At 44.3% G+C, this 18,691-nt stretch overlaps 2 protein-coding genes across 6 annotated transcripts in view; one reads left to right on the forward strand and one right to left on the reverse strand.

Moving 5' to 3' along the window:
* The window catches only part of arhgef10la (Rho guanine nucleotide exchange factor (GEF) 10-like a), a 112,933-nt gene extending 102,487 nt beyond the window's left edge, over positions 1 to 10,446 (reverse strand). Inside the window, exons 1-3 of one of the 3 annotated variants that reach the window (XM_042766511.1) lie at positions 10,126 to 10,446; positions 6,125 to 6,389; positions 5,595 to 5,616 (exon numbers count right to left, since the gene is read on the reverse strand). In XM_042766511.1, coding sequence (XP_042622445.1) covers positions 5,595 to 5,616; positions 6,125 to 6,380 — 278 coding nt within the window. In that variant the 5' untranslated portion in view covers positions 6,381 to 6,389; positions 10,126 to 10,446. Of the gene's footprint in view, positions 1 to 5,594; positions 5,617 to 6,124; positions 6,390 to 10,117 lie in introns of all 3 variants that reach the window. The other 2 variants (XM_042766513.1, XM_042766510.1) reach the window with 2 other exon arrangements.
* On the forward strand, positions 239 to 16,840 carry LOC109098566 (probable serine/threonine-protein kinase samkC). 3 transcript variants are annotated; one of them, XM_042766516.1, is made up of 7 exons: positions 13,496 to 13,656; positions 14,678 to 14,725; positions 15,185 to 15,347; positions 15,471 to 15,667; positions 15,930 to 16,038; positions 16,085 to 16,259; positions 16,528 to 16,840. In XM_042766516.1, the coding sequence occupies exons 1-7, from the start codon at positions 13,547 to 13,549 to the stop codon at positions 16,818 to 16,820; spliced, it is 1,095 nt and encodes a 364-aa protein (XP_042622450.1). In that variant the 5' UTR covers positions 13,496 to 13,546; the 3' UTR covers positions 16,821 to 16,840. The 3 variants fall into 3 exon arrangements, with proteins under 3 accessions (XP_042622449.1, XP_042622450.1, XP_042622452.1); XM_042766518.1 differs by lacking the exon at positions 16,085 to 16,259 and having other exon boundaries at positions 15,930 to 16,041; positions 16,569 to 16,840; XM_042766515.1 differs by lacking the exons at positions 13,496 to 13,656; positions 14,678 to 14,725; positions 15,185 to 15,347; ... (1 more) ...; positions 15,930 to 16,038; positions 16,085 to 16,259 and adding exons at positions 239 to 395; positions 540 to 592; positions 671 to 1,830; positions 14,743 to 14,756 and having other exon boundaries at positions 16,547 to 16,840.
* Positions 16,841 to 18,691: the final 1,851 nt, after the last annotated feature.

The following is an 18,691-nucleotide window of genomic DNA, read 5'->3' on the forward strand; positions in this document are numbered from 1 at the left end:
TCAACAAGGATGTTGATCCAGAAACATGTTGTACTTGGTGAAATCACGATCACCGTGCAGAACGATCGATGAATGTATTCGCGGTACTTTGATGTCTTACATCGATCGTTCTGGCAGCGCCCATCCATCTCGAACAAGCCTATACTATGACACTTGAAACTAATAATAAGCCATTAATGGTTGCCATGACAACTGATTGATCTGAGATAATAATCTAGTAAACTGTGATTGTTGAGCGGTAGAGGCAGGCACTATAAAAAGACAGTTCAGGGTTTAATAACAAATCTCCATGGTTGGGTAAAAGATTTTTATTTTTCTACTTGTAGTTGTTGTGCTGAGAGAAGTTGATGTTAGTTTTGGCTTCATATGGATACTACTATGATGAGATTTTTAAGGTATGTTAGGTTTATGAGTTTGCTAGTTAATTTTTTGAAGATGTACTAAAACCAGTTTATTAAAGTTTTTTTATTTTTTTTATTTTTTTATTTTTTTTTTTTTAAAGATGGATTTTCAAGTTACTAAAATTTAGTGTCTTACAGTTTTCCTTTGGCAGTATTTTTAAGCCTTGGTGTTTATGACAGCATTGGGACTGGTAAGTTTATTTACTCAAATTAAGTAATTGAACTTTGTCAACATTGTCTTTGTGATGCCTCCTGTCTTTTTGTTGCAGTTGATGATTATAGCTCTGTCATCAGTGGAGGTAATCCTGGATGTTGTAATCCTGATATTCCAAAAGATGCTCGACCCATGCAGGACGATGTTAAACCACAAAGTGTTTACACCTGGTATGGCCCAGGAGATGTTGCTGGACCAATCAGGCCTCGGAGTTCTAGGAATATAATTTATCGTGCTGCAGTTAAGGGAGGCTATGGTTCTGAAAGCTACAATTCTCAGACTAGCTCTTCAGGTGGTACAGTGACAAGTGGAAGTTCTAGTTCAGACCCTAGAAGCCAGCTTCAGGGCTCTCAACCTGCTTCAGTTGGAAGTGGTAGTCTTGTGGGTAGTGCAGCAAGTATGGGCATTTCAGGGTATGGTTCGAGTCGGTCAGTTAGTGTTCAAGACTCTGACACTATTGGTTCTTCCATGGTCTTGATGCCGTTGCAGCAAAGTAGTAATTCTGTTTTTAGGCCAAAGCAGCTTACTGGCCAAATTCCTCTGCAGACCAGCAATGAGCCCGGCAGTCAACAGGTAGTGCAGACAATCTCCCAGTCCAGTGGTCAGCAACCAGCACAAGCCAGCTCTGGAACCATGGCCCAGTCTAGCACCCTGCAGTTAACCCAGACTAGTGGCCAACAGTTAGCACAGGCCAGCTCCCAGTTTGCAAGGCAGTCAAATAGAGGGCCTCTTAAGCCTCCGAGAGATCAACTTTGGCAAACTGGTTCTAAGCTTTTTTCAGGTTCCAGACCAGTTCAGGATCCAAGCTTTGGGTTTTTCAAGCCTTTGCCCCCCAAAAATGAATCCATGCCACTGCCTAACTACCAAATAGTGCAACAAAGCAGTGAGTTGAACAGCCCTCAGCTAGCTCAGGTTAGCTATGCACTTATGAGTCAGTCATCCAGCCAGCAATTAGCCCAATCCAGTAGCCAGCAACCAGTACAAACTAGCTATGAAACTGTAGCCCAACCAAGCAGCCAACAACTAGCACAGGTCATCCAGCCTAGCAATGAACCAGCACAAACCAGCTTTCAGTCTGTGGCCCATGCCAGTAGCCAGCAACTTCCACAAGCTACTAACCTGCCTTTGGTTCTGTCCGGCAGCCAACAATTAGAACAGGCCAGCTCTCAGTTTGTGGCCCAGCCCAGCAGCCATCTAGCACAAGCCAGCTACCAGTCGGTGGCCCAGCCAGCTGTCCAACAACCAACACAAGCCAGCTACCCATCTTTGGCTCAGCCCACTGTCCAACCAGCACAAGCCACTGACCTGCCTGTGGTTCAGCTCGGCAGCCAACAAGTTCAGGCCAGCCAGTCTGTTGCCCATTCCAGTGGACAGCAACCAGCACAGGGCAGCTTCATGTCTGCGGCACAGCCCAGTATCCAACTAGCACAAGCCAACTTCCTATCTGTGGCCCAGGTCAGCAGCCAGCAATTCCCACAGGCCACTGACCTGTCTGTGGTTCAGCCCAGTAGCCAGCAACTAGTTCAGGCCAGCCAGTCTGTTGCCCATTCCAGTGGACAGCAACCAGCAGAGGGCAACTGTATGTTTGTGGCACAGCCTAGTAACCGGACTCTTTTCAAGCCCCAAAAAGGTAGGCTTCAATTTGTTTCGAAGCTCTTTTCTGGTACCAGGCCACTCCAGAATCCAAGTCATAGCTCTGTAGTTCAGTCAAGTAGCCAACAAGCCAGCTACCAGTCTGCTGCCCAGCCTGCTCTCCAAGAACCAGCACAAGCTACTGACCTGCCTGTGGTTCAGCCCAACAGCCAACAATTAGAACAGGCCGGCTCTCAGTTTGTGGCCCAGCCCAGCAGCCATTTAGCACAAGCCAGCTACCAGTCGGTGCCCCAGCCTGCTGTCCAAGAACCAGCACAAGCCAGCTACCCACCTGTGGCTCAGCCCAGTGTCCAACCAGCACAAGCCACTGACCTGCCTGTGGTTCAGCTCAGTTTCCAACAACCAGTGCAAGGCAGTGGCCAGTCTGTAGCCCAAACCTCCAGCCAGCAACTAGTTCAGGCCAGCCAATCTTTTGACCAGTCCAGTGGACAGCAACTAGCACAGGGTAGCTTTATGTCTGTGGCACAGCCCAGTAGCCTGACTCTTTTCAAGCCCCAAAAAGGTAGGCTTCAATTTGTTTCTAGGCTCTTTTCTGGTACCAGGCCACTCCAGAATCCAAGTCATAGCTCTGTAGTTCAGTCAAGTAGCCAACAAACTGCTCAAGCCAGCTACCAGTCAGTGGTCCAGCCTGCTGTCCAACAACCAGCACAAGCCAGCTACCCACCTGTGGCTCAGCCTAGTGTCCAACAAGCACAAGCCACTGACCAGCCTGTGGATCAACTCAGCGCCCAACAAGTTCAGGCCAGCCAATCTGTTGCCAAGTCCAGTGAACAACCAGCACAGGGTAGCTATATGTCTGTGGCACAGCCCAGTACCCAACAAGCCAACTTCCAATCTGTGGCCCAATCCAGCAGCCAGCAATTCCCACAGGCCATTGACTTGTCTGTAGTTCAGCCCAGCAGCCAACAACTAGGTCAAGCCAGTTCTCAGCCTGTGTTGCAGCCCAGTGGACTACAAGGAGTACATGCCAGCTATCTATCTGTGGCTAAGCTCAGCAGCCAGCAACTCCCTCAGGCTGTTGACTTGTCAGTAACCCAGCCCAGCAGCCAACAATCAGTGCAAGGCAGTGGCCAGTCTGTAGCCCAAACCTCCACCCAGCAACTAGTTCAGGCAAGCCAATCTTTTGACCAGTCCAGTGGACAGCAGGGTAGCTTTATGTCTGTGGCACAGCCCAGTAGCCTGACTCTTTTCAAGCCCCAAAAAGGTAGGCTTCAATTTGTTTCTAGGCTCTTTTCTGGTACCAGGCCACTCCAGAATCCAAGTAATAGCTCTGTAGTTCAGTCAAGTAGCCAACAAACTGCACAAGCCAGATACCAGTCAGTGGTCCAGCCTGCTGTCCAACAACCATCACAAGCTACTGATCTGCCTGTGGTTCAGCCCAGCAGCCAACTACTAGAACAGCCAAGCAGCCAGCATCTAGAACGGGCCAGCTCTCAGTCTGTTGCCCAGCCCAGCAGCCAGCATCTAGAACAGGCCAGCAGCCAACTAGCACAAGCCATCTATCAATCTGTGGCTCAAGCTGGCAGCCAGCAACTCCCTCAGGCCGTTGACTTGTCAGTTACCCAGCCCAGCAGCCAACAACCAGTGCAAGGCAGTGGCCAGTCTGTAGCCCAAACCTCCAGCCAGCAACTAGTTCAGGCCAGCCAATCTTTTGCCCAGTCCAGTGGACCGCAACCAGCACAGGATAGCTATATGTCTGTAGCACAACCCAGTAGCCTGACTCATTTTAAGCCCCAAAAAGGTGGGCTTCAATTTGGTTCTAAGCTCTTTTCTGGTAACCGGCCACTCCAGAAACCAAATTATAGCTCTGTAGTTCACTCCAGTAGCCAACGACCAGCACAAGCCAGCTATCAGTCAGTGGCCCAGTCTGCTGTTCTACTACCAGCACACGCCAACTGCCAGTCTGGGTCCCAGTCCAGTGGCTTGCGAACAACACAGGCCAGCTTCCAGTCTGTGGCTCAGCCAAATGTCTTAAAACCAGGGCAAGCCAGCTATCTGTCTGTGTCCCAAACGGTTAGGCCACAAGTTTCACAAGTCGGCAGCCAACAGTCACCACAAGCCAGTTACTCTGTGACTCAGCCAAGCAGCCTGCAAACAGCACTATCCCACTACCAGTCTGTAGTCCAGCACAATGAACAAACTGATTTAAAACCACTGCAAGTCCAAGGGGGACTACTTTATCAGGTTGGCTCCAAACTTTATTCATGCCAGGAGTATGTATTGCAGCCCAGTCGCCAGCTTTCAGCCCAACCAGGATGGACTGAATATCAGCCTCCATCCAAACCAGCATCTCCATTCTTAGCTCAGCACATCAAACCTGTTGTACAACCTAGTTCCCAGGCCCCAGTGAAGCCTGGGCAGGACACCCATGTGTCTGTGATGTCACCCAACAGCCATGTCCCTCCTGGACCACTGCAATCAACACTCCAGTCCACTTTCAGACTAGCACAACTGCCTGAACAGCCTAGCTACCAGTCTCCAGTTCTTCCAAACCAACAACCTCTTGCTAAGCACAGACTGCCTAGTTATAGTTCTGTAACACAGCTCAGTGGGCCGCAGTCTGGACCTTTGAGGCAACTGCCTGGCTACCAGCCTCTGGCCAAACCAAGGAAAGATATGTATCCGCCCCTAGTTAAGCCTGTGCAATCCAGCTACAAACCCTCAAGCAATCTAGAACCATCCATCTACCAGCCTCAAATGTTGCCTAGCCACCAGACACTAGCTCAGTCTGGCTACTCTTCCCCAGTTAAGCCAGCACAATCCCAATACCAGGCACAGTCAAGTTCTGAGACCATCTCTCAGTCTGGGTACCTGATCTCTATGGCAGGGCAGTCCGGTTCCCAGCCTCAAATGCTGCCTAGTCACCAGTCACTAGCTCAGCCAAGCTACTTATCCCCATCCATTCCAGTGCAGTCTCCGTACAAGCCCCAGGTACAGTCAAGTTATGAGACCATATCGCAGCCTGGGTTCCAAACATCTATACCTGGGCAGTCAAGTTACCAATCTGTCTCCAGATCAAGTTCCCAAGCCCTGGAGCAGCCCAGTAGTCACTTTTTCAAGCTATGAGTCAATGTCTGTCAGTGCAACCTGGATTTCAGTATCCAGCACTGAATTATCACCCTGTCACAAACCAGAATGCTCCTGGACTAGCTCAAAGTAGCCAGCATTCGTCCCAAAGCAGATTTGGGTTGTTCCAACAAGTGAAGTCATAGCTGTTTACTTGTGTTTGCATTTTTCTGGTTTTGGATAATGTTTGTTTTGAAAATATCAATAAAATGCCATTAGCAAGAGTTTGTGTGGGCTTTTTAGTGAAGAGTAACTCTTACCTTTTGTTGGTGGTTGATGAATCTGTAAAGGAATTGGGTGGAAAAATGTGAGGAGTTTGCACATCTAGTAGTTGAGTTTAAGTTGGCTGATATAACTATTCCATTGAACATAATTTAAATCCCTGGTTTCACAGAAAAGGCTTAAGCCTAGTCCCAGACTAAAATGTGTGCCTGAGCTGTACTGACAGAAAAACTTGCATTGATGTATCTTGGTGTCAGTGCTATGGTTTTGCCTAAAGATGTGTTTTTTTTTTTTTTTTTTTTTTTTTTTTTTTAATATAAAGGCACATCCATTGAAATTGGGTCAAATGTCTTAATTGAACTGTCACCTAGTTCTGGTTTAATCTAATACCTGTCTGTGAAACCTGGCCTTTTAAGCTGGTATATGCCAAAATGGTAAACTCTCTAAGTATAGTAAGAGCTTGCCTTGAAATGGTAAAAGTTCCTCAACATGTAGTTCAGAAATTCCCAATACCAAATGATTTCCCAGATGAACAAGAGGTGTGAAAATTACTGAAATTGAAACTTACTAGTGTTATGACTGGTACACTCCTGACCAGCAGGGGAAACTGTAGTGATTGCTTGGGATAAATTATCTGAATGTTTTTCCTGAGTCATTTCCAATTCACTTAAATGTGTTTGAGGCTCACTGCATTTTGCAGTCTCCTCTCCAAAGGTAGCCTTGCCCTTTTGTTTGCTAATCTCATGTTTGAATTTAAAATTTTCTCTCTGCTCTTCTTCCTCCACATCTTTCTCCAGGTACTGGTGAGATGAAGCTGTGGACATAGGCTCTGTTAAAAAAAAAAAAAAAGTCAAACGTTACTCTGTACATGTTACACTGTGTGTAAGTCTTTTACATGCGCTTCTATGTTTAATATGTTAATACTATGTTTAATATATAAGGCATGCATTTTTTTTATGACATTTACACCACATACTCTGTTTACACATTGAATATATATATAAAATTTGTTAATTAGATTATTGTATGAAATGCAAGTTTGTATATCACTGGGACATAATATTTTGGACCAAAACGCTATAAGAAAATATGAAAATGATGTCATCACATTGCAATTACAGGCATGCCTGCCTGTGAATTTAGTGATTTAGCATTTGGGAGGATTTCCTCCCCCTCCTAAAGCACCATACACCGTTTATTAAACATTCCTTCGTTATCACGTCTATGTAACTGTCAAAAAAGAGCTTCATTTAATGAGTTGCAGCATTAATTAAAGACAAAATACTCCCTCATCCCACATGCAGTTTAATGACCTCACAACAGTTTCTCCAGCCAACCCACTTCATGTTACACCACACACAATGGCACTCTTGTGATAAGACCTTTGAACAAACTCACAAAGCATTGTTTCTGCATTCATCATGAGGAATGCCTGGCTGTTTGTTAGATCACAAATCAAAAGGTCAGTGGTATGTGAAGTGAGAAATGGTGGGACCAAGCACTGCTGAAGTGAAAGGATCATCTGTCTGCAACATTTCATCCATTTTTGATAGCAATGTATGGCATAACAGTCTTAACCAAGGAGAACCACAGGAAACTGACATGCTGATTGGCTGATGGCACAGTATGTGCACAGTCTCCCTCCGCTTAGATTTTTTATAAAAGCAGAAAGTAAACTGATTTGCTCGTGGAGTAATGCAGCATTATGACTGACATTAAAAGTATTGATGCAGACTGGTATTGACTGTGCATTAGTTAAGTGCATTAGCCAGTCTGCATCAATATTCAAAGCACATAGCATGGGTATTCAAAACTACTGTCAATTATCAAAATATCAAAAGAGATTAGGATTAAATTAATAACAAGACTCATCACATTAATTATATAGGTTTATTCTATTACTGTATTTTAGGAGAAACATCTGAGACAAAATTAATATTGAAACACACCTGAGAACTCCATGACGTCTACTGAAATATATAAGAGAAACCAATCTTTTATTGATTTTATTTATTTCTAAATAAATAATAAATATAATTGACAACACAGGACCCTACCCTCTGTTTGCATCTGCCTAACTTGCCTATCTTAAACTGCAGTAAGTGACAGATTTTTTTTTTCATGTAATCCCAATAAAATAAAAAGTCTTTTCTCCTCCTTTTTTAACCATATAATGCTAAATGTACTGTATCATATTGGATACATTACTTTTTAAGGCCTCCACATCAACACAATCAATACCTTCCTGAAAAACAACTATATTCTGCCCCCTAGTGGATTATTCACTGTCTTCAGGAAGTAGACAGACTTTTAGTGCCATTTTGATAACAGCATTTACATTGTTATTGATTGATATAAGAATATTTTGTACATTATTATATTATATATTTGCTTTAGTACTGTTTTCCTGCTACCCAGTTTTGAGTTTTGAGTCCTTTTCAGCTCCCAAGAGTCTGTCACGTGAGAGTTATCATTTTTCTCACAGAAAAGAGGTGCAGGATGTATGTACAACAACACCAGTGTCTGACTTAATGGCAGGTTCCATGGATTCTGCACCTTACCCTTCTATTTAAACAGCAGGATGACTGTGTACACACCTCTACATGTCCTCTATTGTCACAACTGCACATACACAAAATGCGCCAGCTCAGCAGTAGGGGATTCTGCAGACCACAGACATGCAAGGATGCATTATTCATCTTTGGTGTTGTCTATAATGCACTTTTAAATTAATAGTATGTTAAATTCAGCATGAAATGAAAATTCACTACTTTATACAATACAGATTGTTTAAAAGCAGCTTCACATTAATAAACAGAAAAATAACAGTGATAATGTTGTAAAAATTGATCAATTATGAAAAAATAAATTTGAGCTGTAAAGCAGCTCTTCAGAAGATAATAGTGTCATTATTTGGCTTGATTTAGTTCAGTGTTGTTCCAATTCAGTTCAATAATTGTCAATGATGCAAAGTTCATCAATTTTGACAAGTTCAATTTAGCCGTAAGCAGCTTTGCTATTTTTCAGCTCAAGTCAATCTTGGTTCAATTCATAAAACAATACAGAAAAAAAAAGAAAAAAAAAAAAACACGTCTGTTTCTAATTCTGTTTCATTGCGACTTTAAAATAAAATAAGTCACCATGTGTAAATGACTGAAGCAAGGAATTCCATTGGCCACCTGATAATAGTGAAGCCAAAACACAATATAACCATAAAACACACAACAAAGAGAGTCATGTAACATGTTATTGTTCATTCAGATTGTTCATTCACATACTCAAACCTTCAAAGTATGTGGTTTGGTGTGCACAGATTCAAAAGATCTGTTCAATTCTGCCTTTACGTCTATAGAAAAAAACACATAAAAAGCACAAGTTCCTCTTTCACCTTCTGAACATATAGTGTTTCATTTTTCTCATGCTGTTGTGTAATGTGTTCTCAAACAGGGCAGAGGGCTTCATACAACACCTTTCACTTTCTGAAGACATTGTCACACACCTCAGACGGGGAACCTTCAAATTCTAAATTCTCGCTTACATGTGGACGGCGCTCCCTCCACCCAGTATTCAGTATCACTTCTGCTAGGAGGCCCCTGCGATTGTACACATGCCTCTGTCATCCCAAAACCCCCTTTGGTTTGGAGAGACCACTGACAGGGTGCATTTGTACTCCAGCTCTCTCTCGGACTTGCATGGACTGCTAATGATGCTGAACTGTCTTAGAGAAAAACGGAGGGAAACTTTTTTTTAAACTCCTTTTTTAAACTATCTGATTCTGCAAATGTAAGAGGAAGTCAGTGAAAGTTGAGTGGCAGATAGATGCAGATTAGGAGTGCTAGGGATGTGAGGCCCCTCAGTACTATACAAAGTCTGTGATTATGAATCTTATGTTTAAATTAGTCCATAAAAAGCTGCTCTAATTTTCTCTTAATCAAATATATGGATGTACTGTACATGGCGTTTAAAAATATTTGACAATTCCCAGTTAGTGTTTGCATCTCAGAGTTGCATCTGTCAGAAGTTCTGCTGGTTAGAGTTCTTGCTGGAGTTAAAGGGATAGTTCACCCCAAAATTCATGGAATCACCCTCATATTGTTTCCAACCTGTATTACTTTCATTTGTCTGAACCAGAGAAAAAGTGATAATGAAAAATGCCTCAGTATGAGACTTCCATTGTATAGACAAAACCATTTCAAATGTATCAAAATATCATCTTTTGTGTTCCACTGAAAGTCATACAAATGTCTGGAATGACATTGAGGGCGAGTAGAAATGACAGATTTTTATTTTTGGGGGTGAACTATTATTGGGGGGGGGGGTTAACTGCCTTTGAGAGTGTTTCTTTGGGGTTTAGTAAGATCCCACTGTTTCCCAATGAGCCACTGAAAATAGGGAGAATGCACAGCCTCCTCTTCTGTCTTCTTTTCTCCTACCCCCACTCTAGAGAAAAGATCCCTTTTCATGGTGCCCCTGCCTTTGTTGCATGAACCGGAAGCAAACTTGGAGTATTAGTGTGCAAGAAAAAAGGGAAATTGATAAACCAATAAACAGCACAACTCACCTTTTTGTCTTCAGTAGTACTTCCACAGGAAAGCTTTAGCACCTCCCAAGAGGGACTTTAATCCCAAAACCTCCCATGCACTTCCTGCTATGAAATCAGCTGCCTCCTTGAACACATCCTCATCCTCCATTTATCTACTGCTGCTGGACTGAGGCCTCTGAGACGGCAGCAAAACCCTGTGCAGTTTACTTTCCTGCAGGCAGCACGTTCCCTACTCCATGCACTAATGGCTCCACTCCTCCTTGCTCACAGCTGAATGAGCCCCCCTCTTCCCCGGCTTCTGTCACTCCCTTCTTTTCTCTTGTTCTTTCCCTCCCCTGCTGTAGGACAGTTACAGCCCTTCTGAACAAGCATAATGGCTGTTAAGCTCCACCAATGGCTGAGCAGCTGGCAGACTTGTTGTCCAATTAAAGTCAAGTTAGATGACCAAGAGGCAGGGTCTAGAAGGCTAAAAGGGAAAAACAGAGAATGGCAAGCATGGAGAAGAAAGGAGGGAGGGAGAGAGAGAGAAAGACAGAAAGAGCAACAGGGATTACAGCATCTCCAAGCTGGCCAAAAGTAGAACAAAGAGTATTAGCTAAGTGGGTGACCATTCAGCATTGTGCAAACTCTGCAATACACAATAGAATTAGATATATCACAATATATAAAATATTCATATATACTACATAACTACATTAAAAAAAAAATGATCATTGTTTGAAAAACATTTTTAAATAATACAATTTTGAAATATTTCAATTTGCCATTTTTATCACATGATTCTGTAAACATATGAGTTGTGAATTATGTACGTATAGATTTATTAAACATTTACACAGAAATGTAAATATGAATGTGGCCCATTAAGCAAAAACACTTATAGTGTTTTTATTGTTTGTTAAATAATTATAGTTTCAAAAATGCTGGAACAAGAATTTCTAGAATTGTGGGAATTAATATTCATAAGGGGTGCTGCACCTGAATGGTCGTCTTTATCGTGAATATTAATTTCCTCCCCCTACATCAGCGAAGGACCACCTACTTACCTGTTAATCATCCCCTGATCTAAAGAAAGCTTATAAAGTTTGCATATTACTTGCAGCTTTAAACAATAATCCTCCAATCGAAATATTTGGAAATGGACATTTACATGCACATGCACAAGAAGGTTTGATTAATATTAAAGTACACTTAGAAGAACTGTTATCCTCAAACAGTAACACAGTGATGTGAATGATATATGTGCTCATATATATAACAAAATCAGACACTTCACTAGAAACCTGAAAAACAAGAGATCATGAGAGACACATTTGAGATGCATGTTAACACATGACAACTGGTGATTGTTTCCCCCTATCAGAAACAGATCTTAATACTAGGGTTTAAACAGGGCCTATATAATATTATCCTTACAAGAAACCCAACTCAATATTCTGTAAAATTTAAGGTGTGCAATTGATGTTGTTGTTTTATCTTCATTGTTTGTAGTTCTCATGACTCAGGAATGAAACGGTAGTTGTCATGATCAGAGCTGTAACACCTGGACCAAATAACTGCATATTACACGTTTCCATGACAACTGATTATCAGAAACCAGCAGGTAAATGAAAGTTCCATACATTATAAACTAACATAACAGGAACTGGTGTATTTCTAGCTGGATATGGAGGACACCACTATACGATTCTTAAGGTATGATGTTAAATCGCAAAGGAATAAAAAAAACTGGTGTATTTTAAGCAAACTAGCCGGGTATAGACAAAGGAGACACCACTATACGATTCTTAAGGTATGATGTTAAATTAAAGTATTTGTTTTATTTTTATCTGGTTCTTTTTCTATCAAATACTAAAATCAAATCTTTTGTTTTACAGTATTTCTTTGGCCCCTCTCAGTCTCTGTGTCTCTGGTCGAATTGGAAGTGGTAAGTTTTTATTCCGTCAAGTTCTGTAATCCAGGTTCATCAACATGTCTATTTTTTCGTACTTAAATTTTTCGACGTTTATTACGGTGTTTTTTTTTTTTTTTATCCCTTACATTTGCAGGATGTTGTGAAAACACAAAACTCCATATTTTATGGCGAATTAGACCTATCGGACACCATAAAACATCCAAGATACAATAATATCCCTTACAGTGCTGCAGTTAGTGGTGTATATGGCAGTGTAAGCTAAAACACTCACACACAACAAACAACAAAAAACATCACATACAGCTGCATTCAGTTATTTATATATAAGTCAAAGCAATATACATCAAACAAACACTGCCTGCACTCATGTTGCTTAGTGGTTGTATAATGGCAGTGCCATTCGTAATTAATGTGTAAGCTATCCAACCTGCCCTCAAACAGTGTGGCTCTTTTGGCTCTGTCCAACACATGATTCCTTTATATCTTGACATCATTAGCAGGTATGGAACAGACCAGATTGCAGTGATGACAACAATTTTTTAATATAATTATAAACCTGCAGGCGACAGTGGCTACCCCCTGGAACCGTGGCTCCTCACCCCCTTTTTAAACCCCGCATATTAAAAAACAGAAACCATTATAATTGTTTTTATATAATTATAACCTGCAGGCACAGTGGTGACCCCCTTGGCGCCTCACCCCATTTTTAACCCGCAGAGCATAAGTTTGCCGCGCATCCTGGCTTTTATACCATTCCAGCAAAAGGGTGGCAAGATTTGTCAGGGGCGTGACAATATAGCACCAATGCTAGAAATATCAACGACTTCATGGTCCTGGTTCTCAAGGTTCATGATATCTTTTAGATTGTGCATGGGCATCCTTCTCGCATCTGCCGTAGTCTCGTTTGACAGCGGTTTATGGTGTGAACAGTGAGTCTGTACCCCAGCCAGTTCAGCCAAACTCTCAAACACACTAGCAGACAATCAGTAATTACTAATAGACAAGAAACTACACCTTGTTCAGACTAAAACTCTTGAGTCTGCAGACAATGAATAGAATCCCAACAAACTATGCCACCAGCAAATTATAGCCGCCGATGCAAGCCAGCCCCCACCAGTACCAGTCTGGGCGGTGGGCGGTACAGTGCCCAACAGCCATTTATCAAAACCATGTCAAATACACTCAGAAAGGTAGACTGTAAGATGTTGGAAGTTGGTTTTTTCCTGCAAGCTCTTTGGTAGCAGGCCAGGCCACACAAAACCAAAATACCAACCTTAATCTTCAATCCTCTACATCAACACAATCTATCTTCACTACATCCATACCACACATTACAAATCCACAGTTCAGCAAACCAAATCGCAACCCACAAAGCCAATCAACAAACATTGCAGGGCATATGAGCTTGTGCCAGGGCAGCATTGACTTTTATTGTGGGTCTTTCACGTACGCACATTGCTTTCCAGAGTGTGGCGTATGAATCCAGAGTTCAGTCCAGCAGTGCGCAACCCACACAGGCAAGCTACCAACCTATGGCCCAGTCCAGTGGCCAGCAGTCTGCACAAGCCAGCCACCAGTCTATGCAACAACCTAGTGGCCAAAAACCAGGACTGACCCGATACCAGCCTGTCTCTCAGCCCAGTGGCCTGCCTAGTTTGGCTTCTAACTCCAATGCAGCTCGTACAAGTTGGCAATCTCATTTCTGGCCCAACTGCTTGGGGTCCAAGTGTGAACCAGTTTCAGCTTGGCTCACGGTGCAGACCTGGTGGCCCAAAAACCAGGACAGCCATTTATCCCTACAGAAAGGTAGACAGCCTGTCTATCAGCCCAGTCCAGTTCAAGGGCTTTTAGTTTTCAATTCCGGTGCAGTCCGAGCACAACCTGGTTACCAGTTAGGCAGGGGCAGCACATACCCAGGCTGTGCCCCACAAACCTAGGCCCATGTCCATGCAGCAGTCAGCACAAAGCCACGCTACCAGTTTGTGCCGCGGCCTAGTCCTTCTCCGCCGCGAGTGGGCCTGCAAAAACCACTAGGTTGCTCACTGACCCAATACCAGCCTGTCTAGCCTGTCTGCAGTGCTGCAGCCTAGGCTGGCCCAACCTAGTTTCAAGTCGGCCCAACAACGTCAGCTCAAACCAGGCTGCAGATGCCAAACCGCTACCATTTGGGCCGCGCCTCGTGGCCCTGTCTCTCAGCCCAGTGGCAACCTAGTGGCCAAAAACCAGGACTGACCCGATACCAGCCTGTCTCTCAGCCCAGTGGCCTGCAGTCAGCACAAACCAGTCTGCCCAAACGCGCTACCAGTTTGTGCCACCACGCTCAGCCTGTTGGCCAAAAACCCAGGACCAATCCAATTCCAGCCTGTCTATCAGCCTGGTGGGCTGCAGTCAGCACAAGCCAGCTACCAGGCTGTGCCCCAACCTAGTTGCCTGCAGTCGGCCCAAACACGCTACCAGTTTGTGCCGCGGCCTAGTGGCCAAAACTAGGACTGACCGGATAACCAGCCTGTCTCTCAGCCTAGTGGCCTGCAGTCAGCTCAAACAGCTACCAGTTTGTGCCACGGCCTAGTGGCCAAAAACCAGGACTGACCCTACCAGCCTGTCTCTCAGCCCAGTGGCTTGCAGTCCGCACAAACCGGCTACCAGTCTGTGCCCCAACCTATTGGCCTGCAGTCAGCACAAACCGGCTACCAGTCTGTGCCCCAACCTATTGGCCCAGCAGAAGCTCTCAGCAGAAGCTCCGTCTAGTCTGTGCCCCAACCTATTGGCCTGCAGTCAGCACAAACCACCATACAATCAGCCCAAACCGCTACCAGCTTGTGCCGCGGCCTAGTGGCCAAAAACTAGGACTGACCCAATACCAGCCTGTCTCTCAGCCTAGTGGCCTGCAGTCAGCACAAACCAGCTACCAGTCTATGCAACCGCCTAGTGGCCAAAAACCAGGGCTGACCGGATACCAGCCTGTCTCTCAGCCTAGTGGCCTGCATTCAGCTCAAACCAGCTACCAGTCTATGCACGCCGCCTAGTGGCCAAAACCAGACTGACCGGATACCAGCCTGTCTCTCAGCCTAGTGGCCTGCAGTCAGCACAAACCAGCTACCAGTCTGTGCAACAGCCTAGTGGCCAAAAAAACCAGGACTGTCCCGATACCAGCCTGTCTCTCAGCAGGATGGCCTGCAGTCAGCACAAACCGGCTACCAGTCTGTGCCCCAACCTATTGGCCTGCAGTCAGCACAAACCAGCTACCAATCAGCCCAAACACGCTACCAGTTTGTGCCGCGGCCTAGTGGTCAAAAACTAGGACTGACCCAATACCAGCCTGTCTCTCAGCCTCAGTGAGCCTGCAGTCAGCACAAATACCAGCTACCAATCTGCCCCCAAACGTGCTACCAGTTTGTGGCTCAGCCTGGTGGCCAAAAACCAGGACCAATCCAATTCCAGCCTGTCTCTCAGCCCAGTGGCCTGCAGTCAGCACAAACCAGCTACCAATCTGTGCCTCAACCTAGTGGCCTGCAGTCAGCACAAACCAGCTACCAATCTGCCCAAACGCGCTACCAGTTTGTGCCACGGCCTAGTGGCCAAAAACCAGGACTGACCCGATACCAGCCTGTCTCTCAGCCCAGTGGCCTGCAGTCAGCACAAACCAGCTACCAATCTGCCCAAACGCGCTACCAGTTTGTGGTCAGCTGGTGCCAAAAACCAGGACCAATCCAATTCCAGCCTGTCTATCAGCCTGGTGGGCTGCAGTGGTCGCACAAGCCAGCTACCAGGCTGTGCCCCAAACCTAGTTGCCTGCAGTCGGCCCAAACACGCTACCAGTTTGTGCCGCTGGCCTAGTGGCCAAAAACTAGGAATGACCGGATACCAGCCTGTCTCTCAGTCTAGTGGCCTGCAGTCAGCTCAAACCAGCTACCTGTCTATGCAACAGCCTAGTGGCCAAAAACCAGGACTGACCGGATACCAGCCTGTCTCTCAGCCTAGTGGCCTGCAGTCAGCACAAACCAGCTACCAGTCTGTGCCTCAACCTAGTGCACAAAACCAGGACTGACCCAATACCAGCCTGTTCTCAGCCTAGTGGCCTGCAGTCAGCACAAACCAGCTACCAGTCTGTGCCTCAACCTAGTGGCCTGCAGTCAGCACAAGCCAGCTACCAGTCAGCCCAAACACGCTACCAGTTTGTGCCGCGGCCTAGTGGTCAAAAACTAGGACTGACCCAATACCAGCCTGTCTCTCAGCCTAGTGGCCTGCAGTCAGCACAAACCAACCTAGTGGCCTGCAGCAACCACGCTACCAGTTTGTGCCGCGGCCTAGTGGTCAAAAATCTAGGACTGACCCAATAACCAGCCTGTCTACTCAGCCTAGTGGCGCTGCAGGTGCCGCACAAACCCAGGTACCAATCAGCCCAAACACGCTACCAGCAGTCTCTCAGCCTAGCGGCCTGCAGTGGCACAAAAAACTACCAGTCCTGACCCTCATACTAGTGGCCTGTCTCTCAGCACTAAGCCAGGCCCAGTGCAGTCAGCACAAACCAGCTACCAGTCTGTGTCCCAGCCCAGTGGCCAATCTGTGTATCTTCAGCCTGGATTCCAGCTCCCTTCTATGCCCGATCAGTCAAGTTATGCATCTCTTTCCAGTTTTGGTTCCCAACCCCTAGAGCAACCCGCTAATGTACAACTTGCTTCAAGCTATGAGTCTGTGTCGCAGCAGCCTGACCTTCAGGATATAGCACCACTGCACCCCCAGACTACTCAAAACGAGCGCTTATCACCAGGCATGTTGAGGCAGTTGCAACAAGTGAAGTCATAGCTGCATAGTTGATCTAACTTCAAATAAATATCACAAACTTAACTTTTTTTTCTTTTGTTTGTCTAAATCAGCAATGGTTTTAAAAATATCACAAACTTAACTTGTTTTTCTTTTGGTTGTCTAAATCAGCAATGGTTTTAATGTGGTCTACTGACACAGTAATATTTACCTCATCTGTGGGTTTTTTTTTTTGTTGTTCTCTCTGGTTTTGTAATCAGTTTCAAAGTTTAAATTATTTAAGAGCTCTCATTTTGTATGGACTTCAACTGCTTGGCTAAAGGTGTGATTGCAGGCTGGTTATGCAAAAATCATGGGTAAGTAGTTTCTGTGTCCTCTACAGGTTGTTTTGACATCACTAGTGGGTGTTTCTCCAGTTGCTTGTTGTAGTGTGCATATGAAGTCCCCACTTTCAACTGCTTTTATTTCCATCAAATATCTTGACAGGTAAATGGGTTTTTTCAAAGTTAAACAGAAGTTTTAATTACTTTTAAACAAATGGAATAGGTCCCTGAACAGAGAGGGGGGTCAATTTCAAAAGTTACAGTCAGTATCTTGTGTAGCCACTGGCTGTTTCAAGCACTACAGTGCATCACATCCTCATGGAAATGGAGATTTGACAGTTCTCACTGTGAGATATTACCCCACTTTTCCACCAAAGCACTTGCAAGTTCTCAAATGCATCTGGGGGGGACACATGGTTTGCAATTGCAGGAATGATCAGCTGTCCTTGTCTCCCCATAGCACTTATAGGCCTCTTACAGTACTGTACATTACGGACATTGCAGTTTATTGCTCTGGCCACATAAGCAGTCCTCATGTCTCCTTGGAGCAGGACTATGGTATGTTCAACCAGATGATCAGGGACCCTGGACATCTTCTGATATCTATCTTTTATTATTAATTTATTATTTTTGGAGTCAGTAGAAAGGTCTCTTTACTGTCCTAAATTAATATAATCTGCCGCCTGTAAACCAGGAGTGTCTCAAAAACTGTTCCACAGGTTTATGTGCTATAATTATTTATGGTTAATTGAAAAAGTATGAAAAAATAATATTGTTTAAATGCTTTTCAATAAAGATATGTGAAGCCCAAGTGTGGAAAGTATTTGAGACTCAATGTAGGCTTTATATAATAAATCTGATTTCTCTCCTTGCTCTTCTTCTCCACACCTTGCCCTTGGGATGAAGTTTTTGTACTTTTTGTAATGCCCACACAAAAAAAATTCTAAATGAAATCTACGGAGGTGACATGTTCGGTTCACTTAGTTTTGTCAAGGGTGAGGGAACGACATCCATTTCTCGTGGTCACGACTTCTTATGTTGAGGGAACGACATCTGGTTCTCGTAGCCACGAGTTTAATGCGAAGAAGGCAAGCCTGCAACCATTAGCCGAAGCTAAAGCTAACACTTCCGGTCTGGCAGTACATGGGAAAGGAGACCAGAGGCCATTTTTTAAATGGATGCCAATGAAGGAGAGGCTTCACCACACTGAATAAACAGTTTTTTAGAGGAAACGGTTTATTATGTAATAAATCGACAGCCTATCTGCTAATGTTCAATATGTTTTACACAAAACAATAGTTTTGGATTGAACTATTTTTTAGAGTTTGCCATGAAAAAAAAAAATCCATCTTATAAGAGAGGTCACTGTTCATACCGCATTGTTCATACCATCCATCCTAAATAGTATGTGAGATTAGAATAAGTGTGTCCCAAAGCATAGTATGATGAAAAGAGTATGCCAAAAGTCCCGGATGTTCTAATATTTCAGGTCAGTTTTTTTGAGTGTGGATCCGTGCACACTCTAATGGCTAAAACTGCCCATAATCCATTGCGCTTTGGCGAAGGATTCGGTCCAGAACTACAAACAAG

This window comes from Cyprinus carpio, chromosome A11 (assembly GCF_018340385.1).
Source record: "Cyprinus carpio isolate SPL01 chromosome A11, ASM1834038v1, whole genome shotgun sequence".
Lineage (NCBI taxonomy): Eukaryota > Metazoa > Chordata > Actinopteri > Cypriniformes > Cyprinidae > Cyprinus > Cyprinus carpio.

Coding starts and splice junctions, on each gene's coding strand:
- LOC109098566 (XM_042766515.1), top strand. CDS start 367: ATGGATACTACTATGATGAGATTTTTAAG. Junction 396..539: donor ACTATGATGAGATTTTTAAG/GTATGTTAGGTT, acceptor AGTGTCTTACAG/TTTTCCTTTGGCAGTATTTT. Junction 593..670: donor TTATGACAGCATTGGGACTG/GTAAGTTTATTT, acceptor TTTTTGTTGCAG/TTGATGATTATAGCTCTGTC.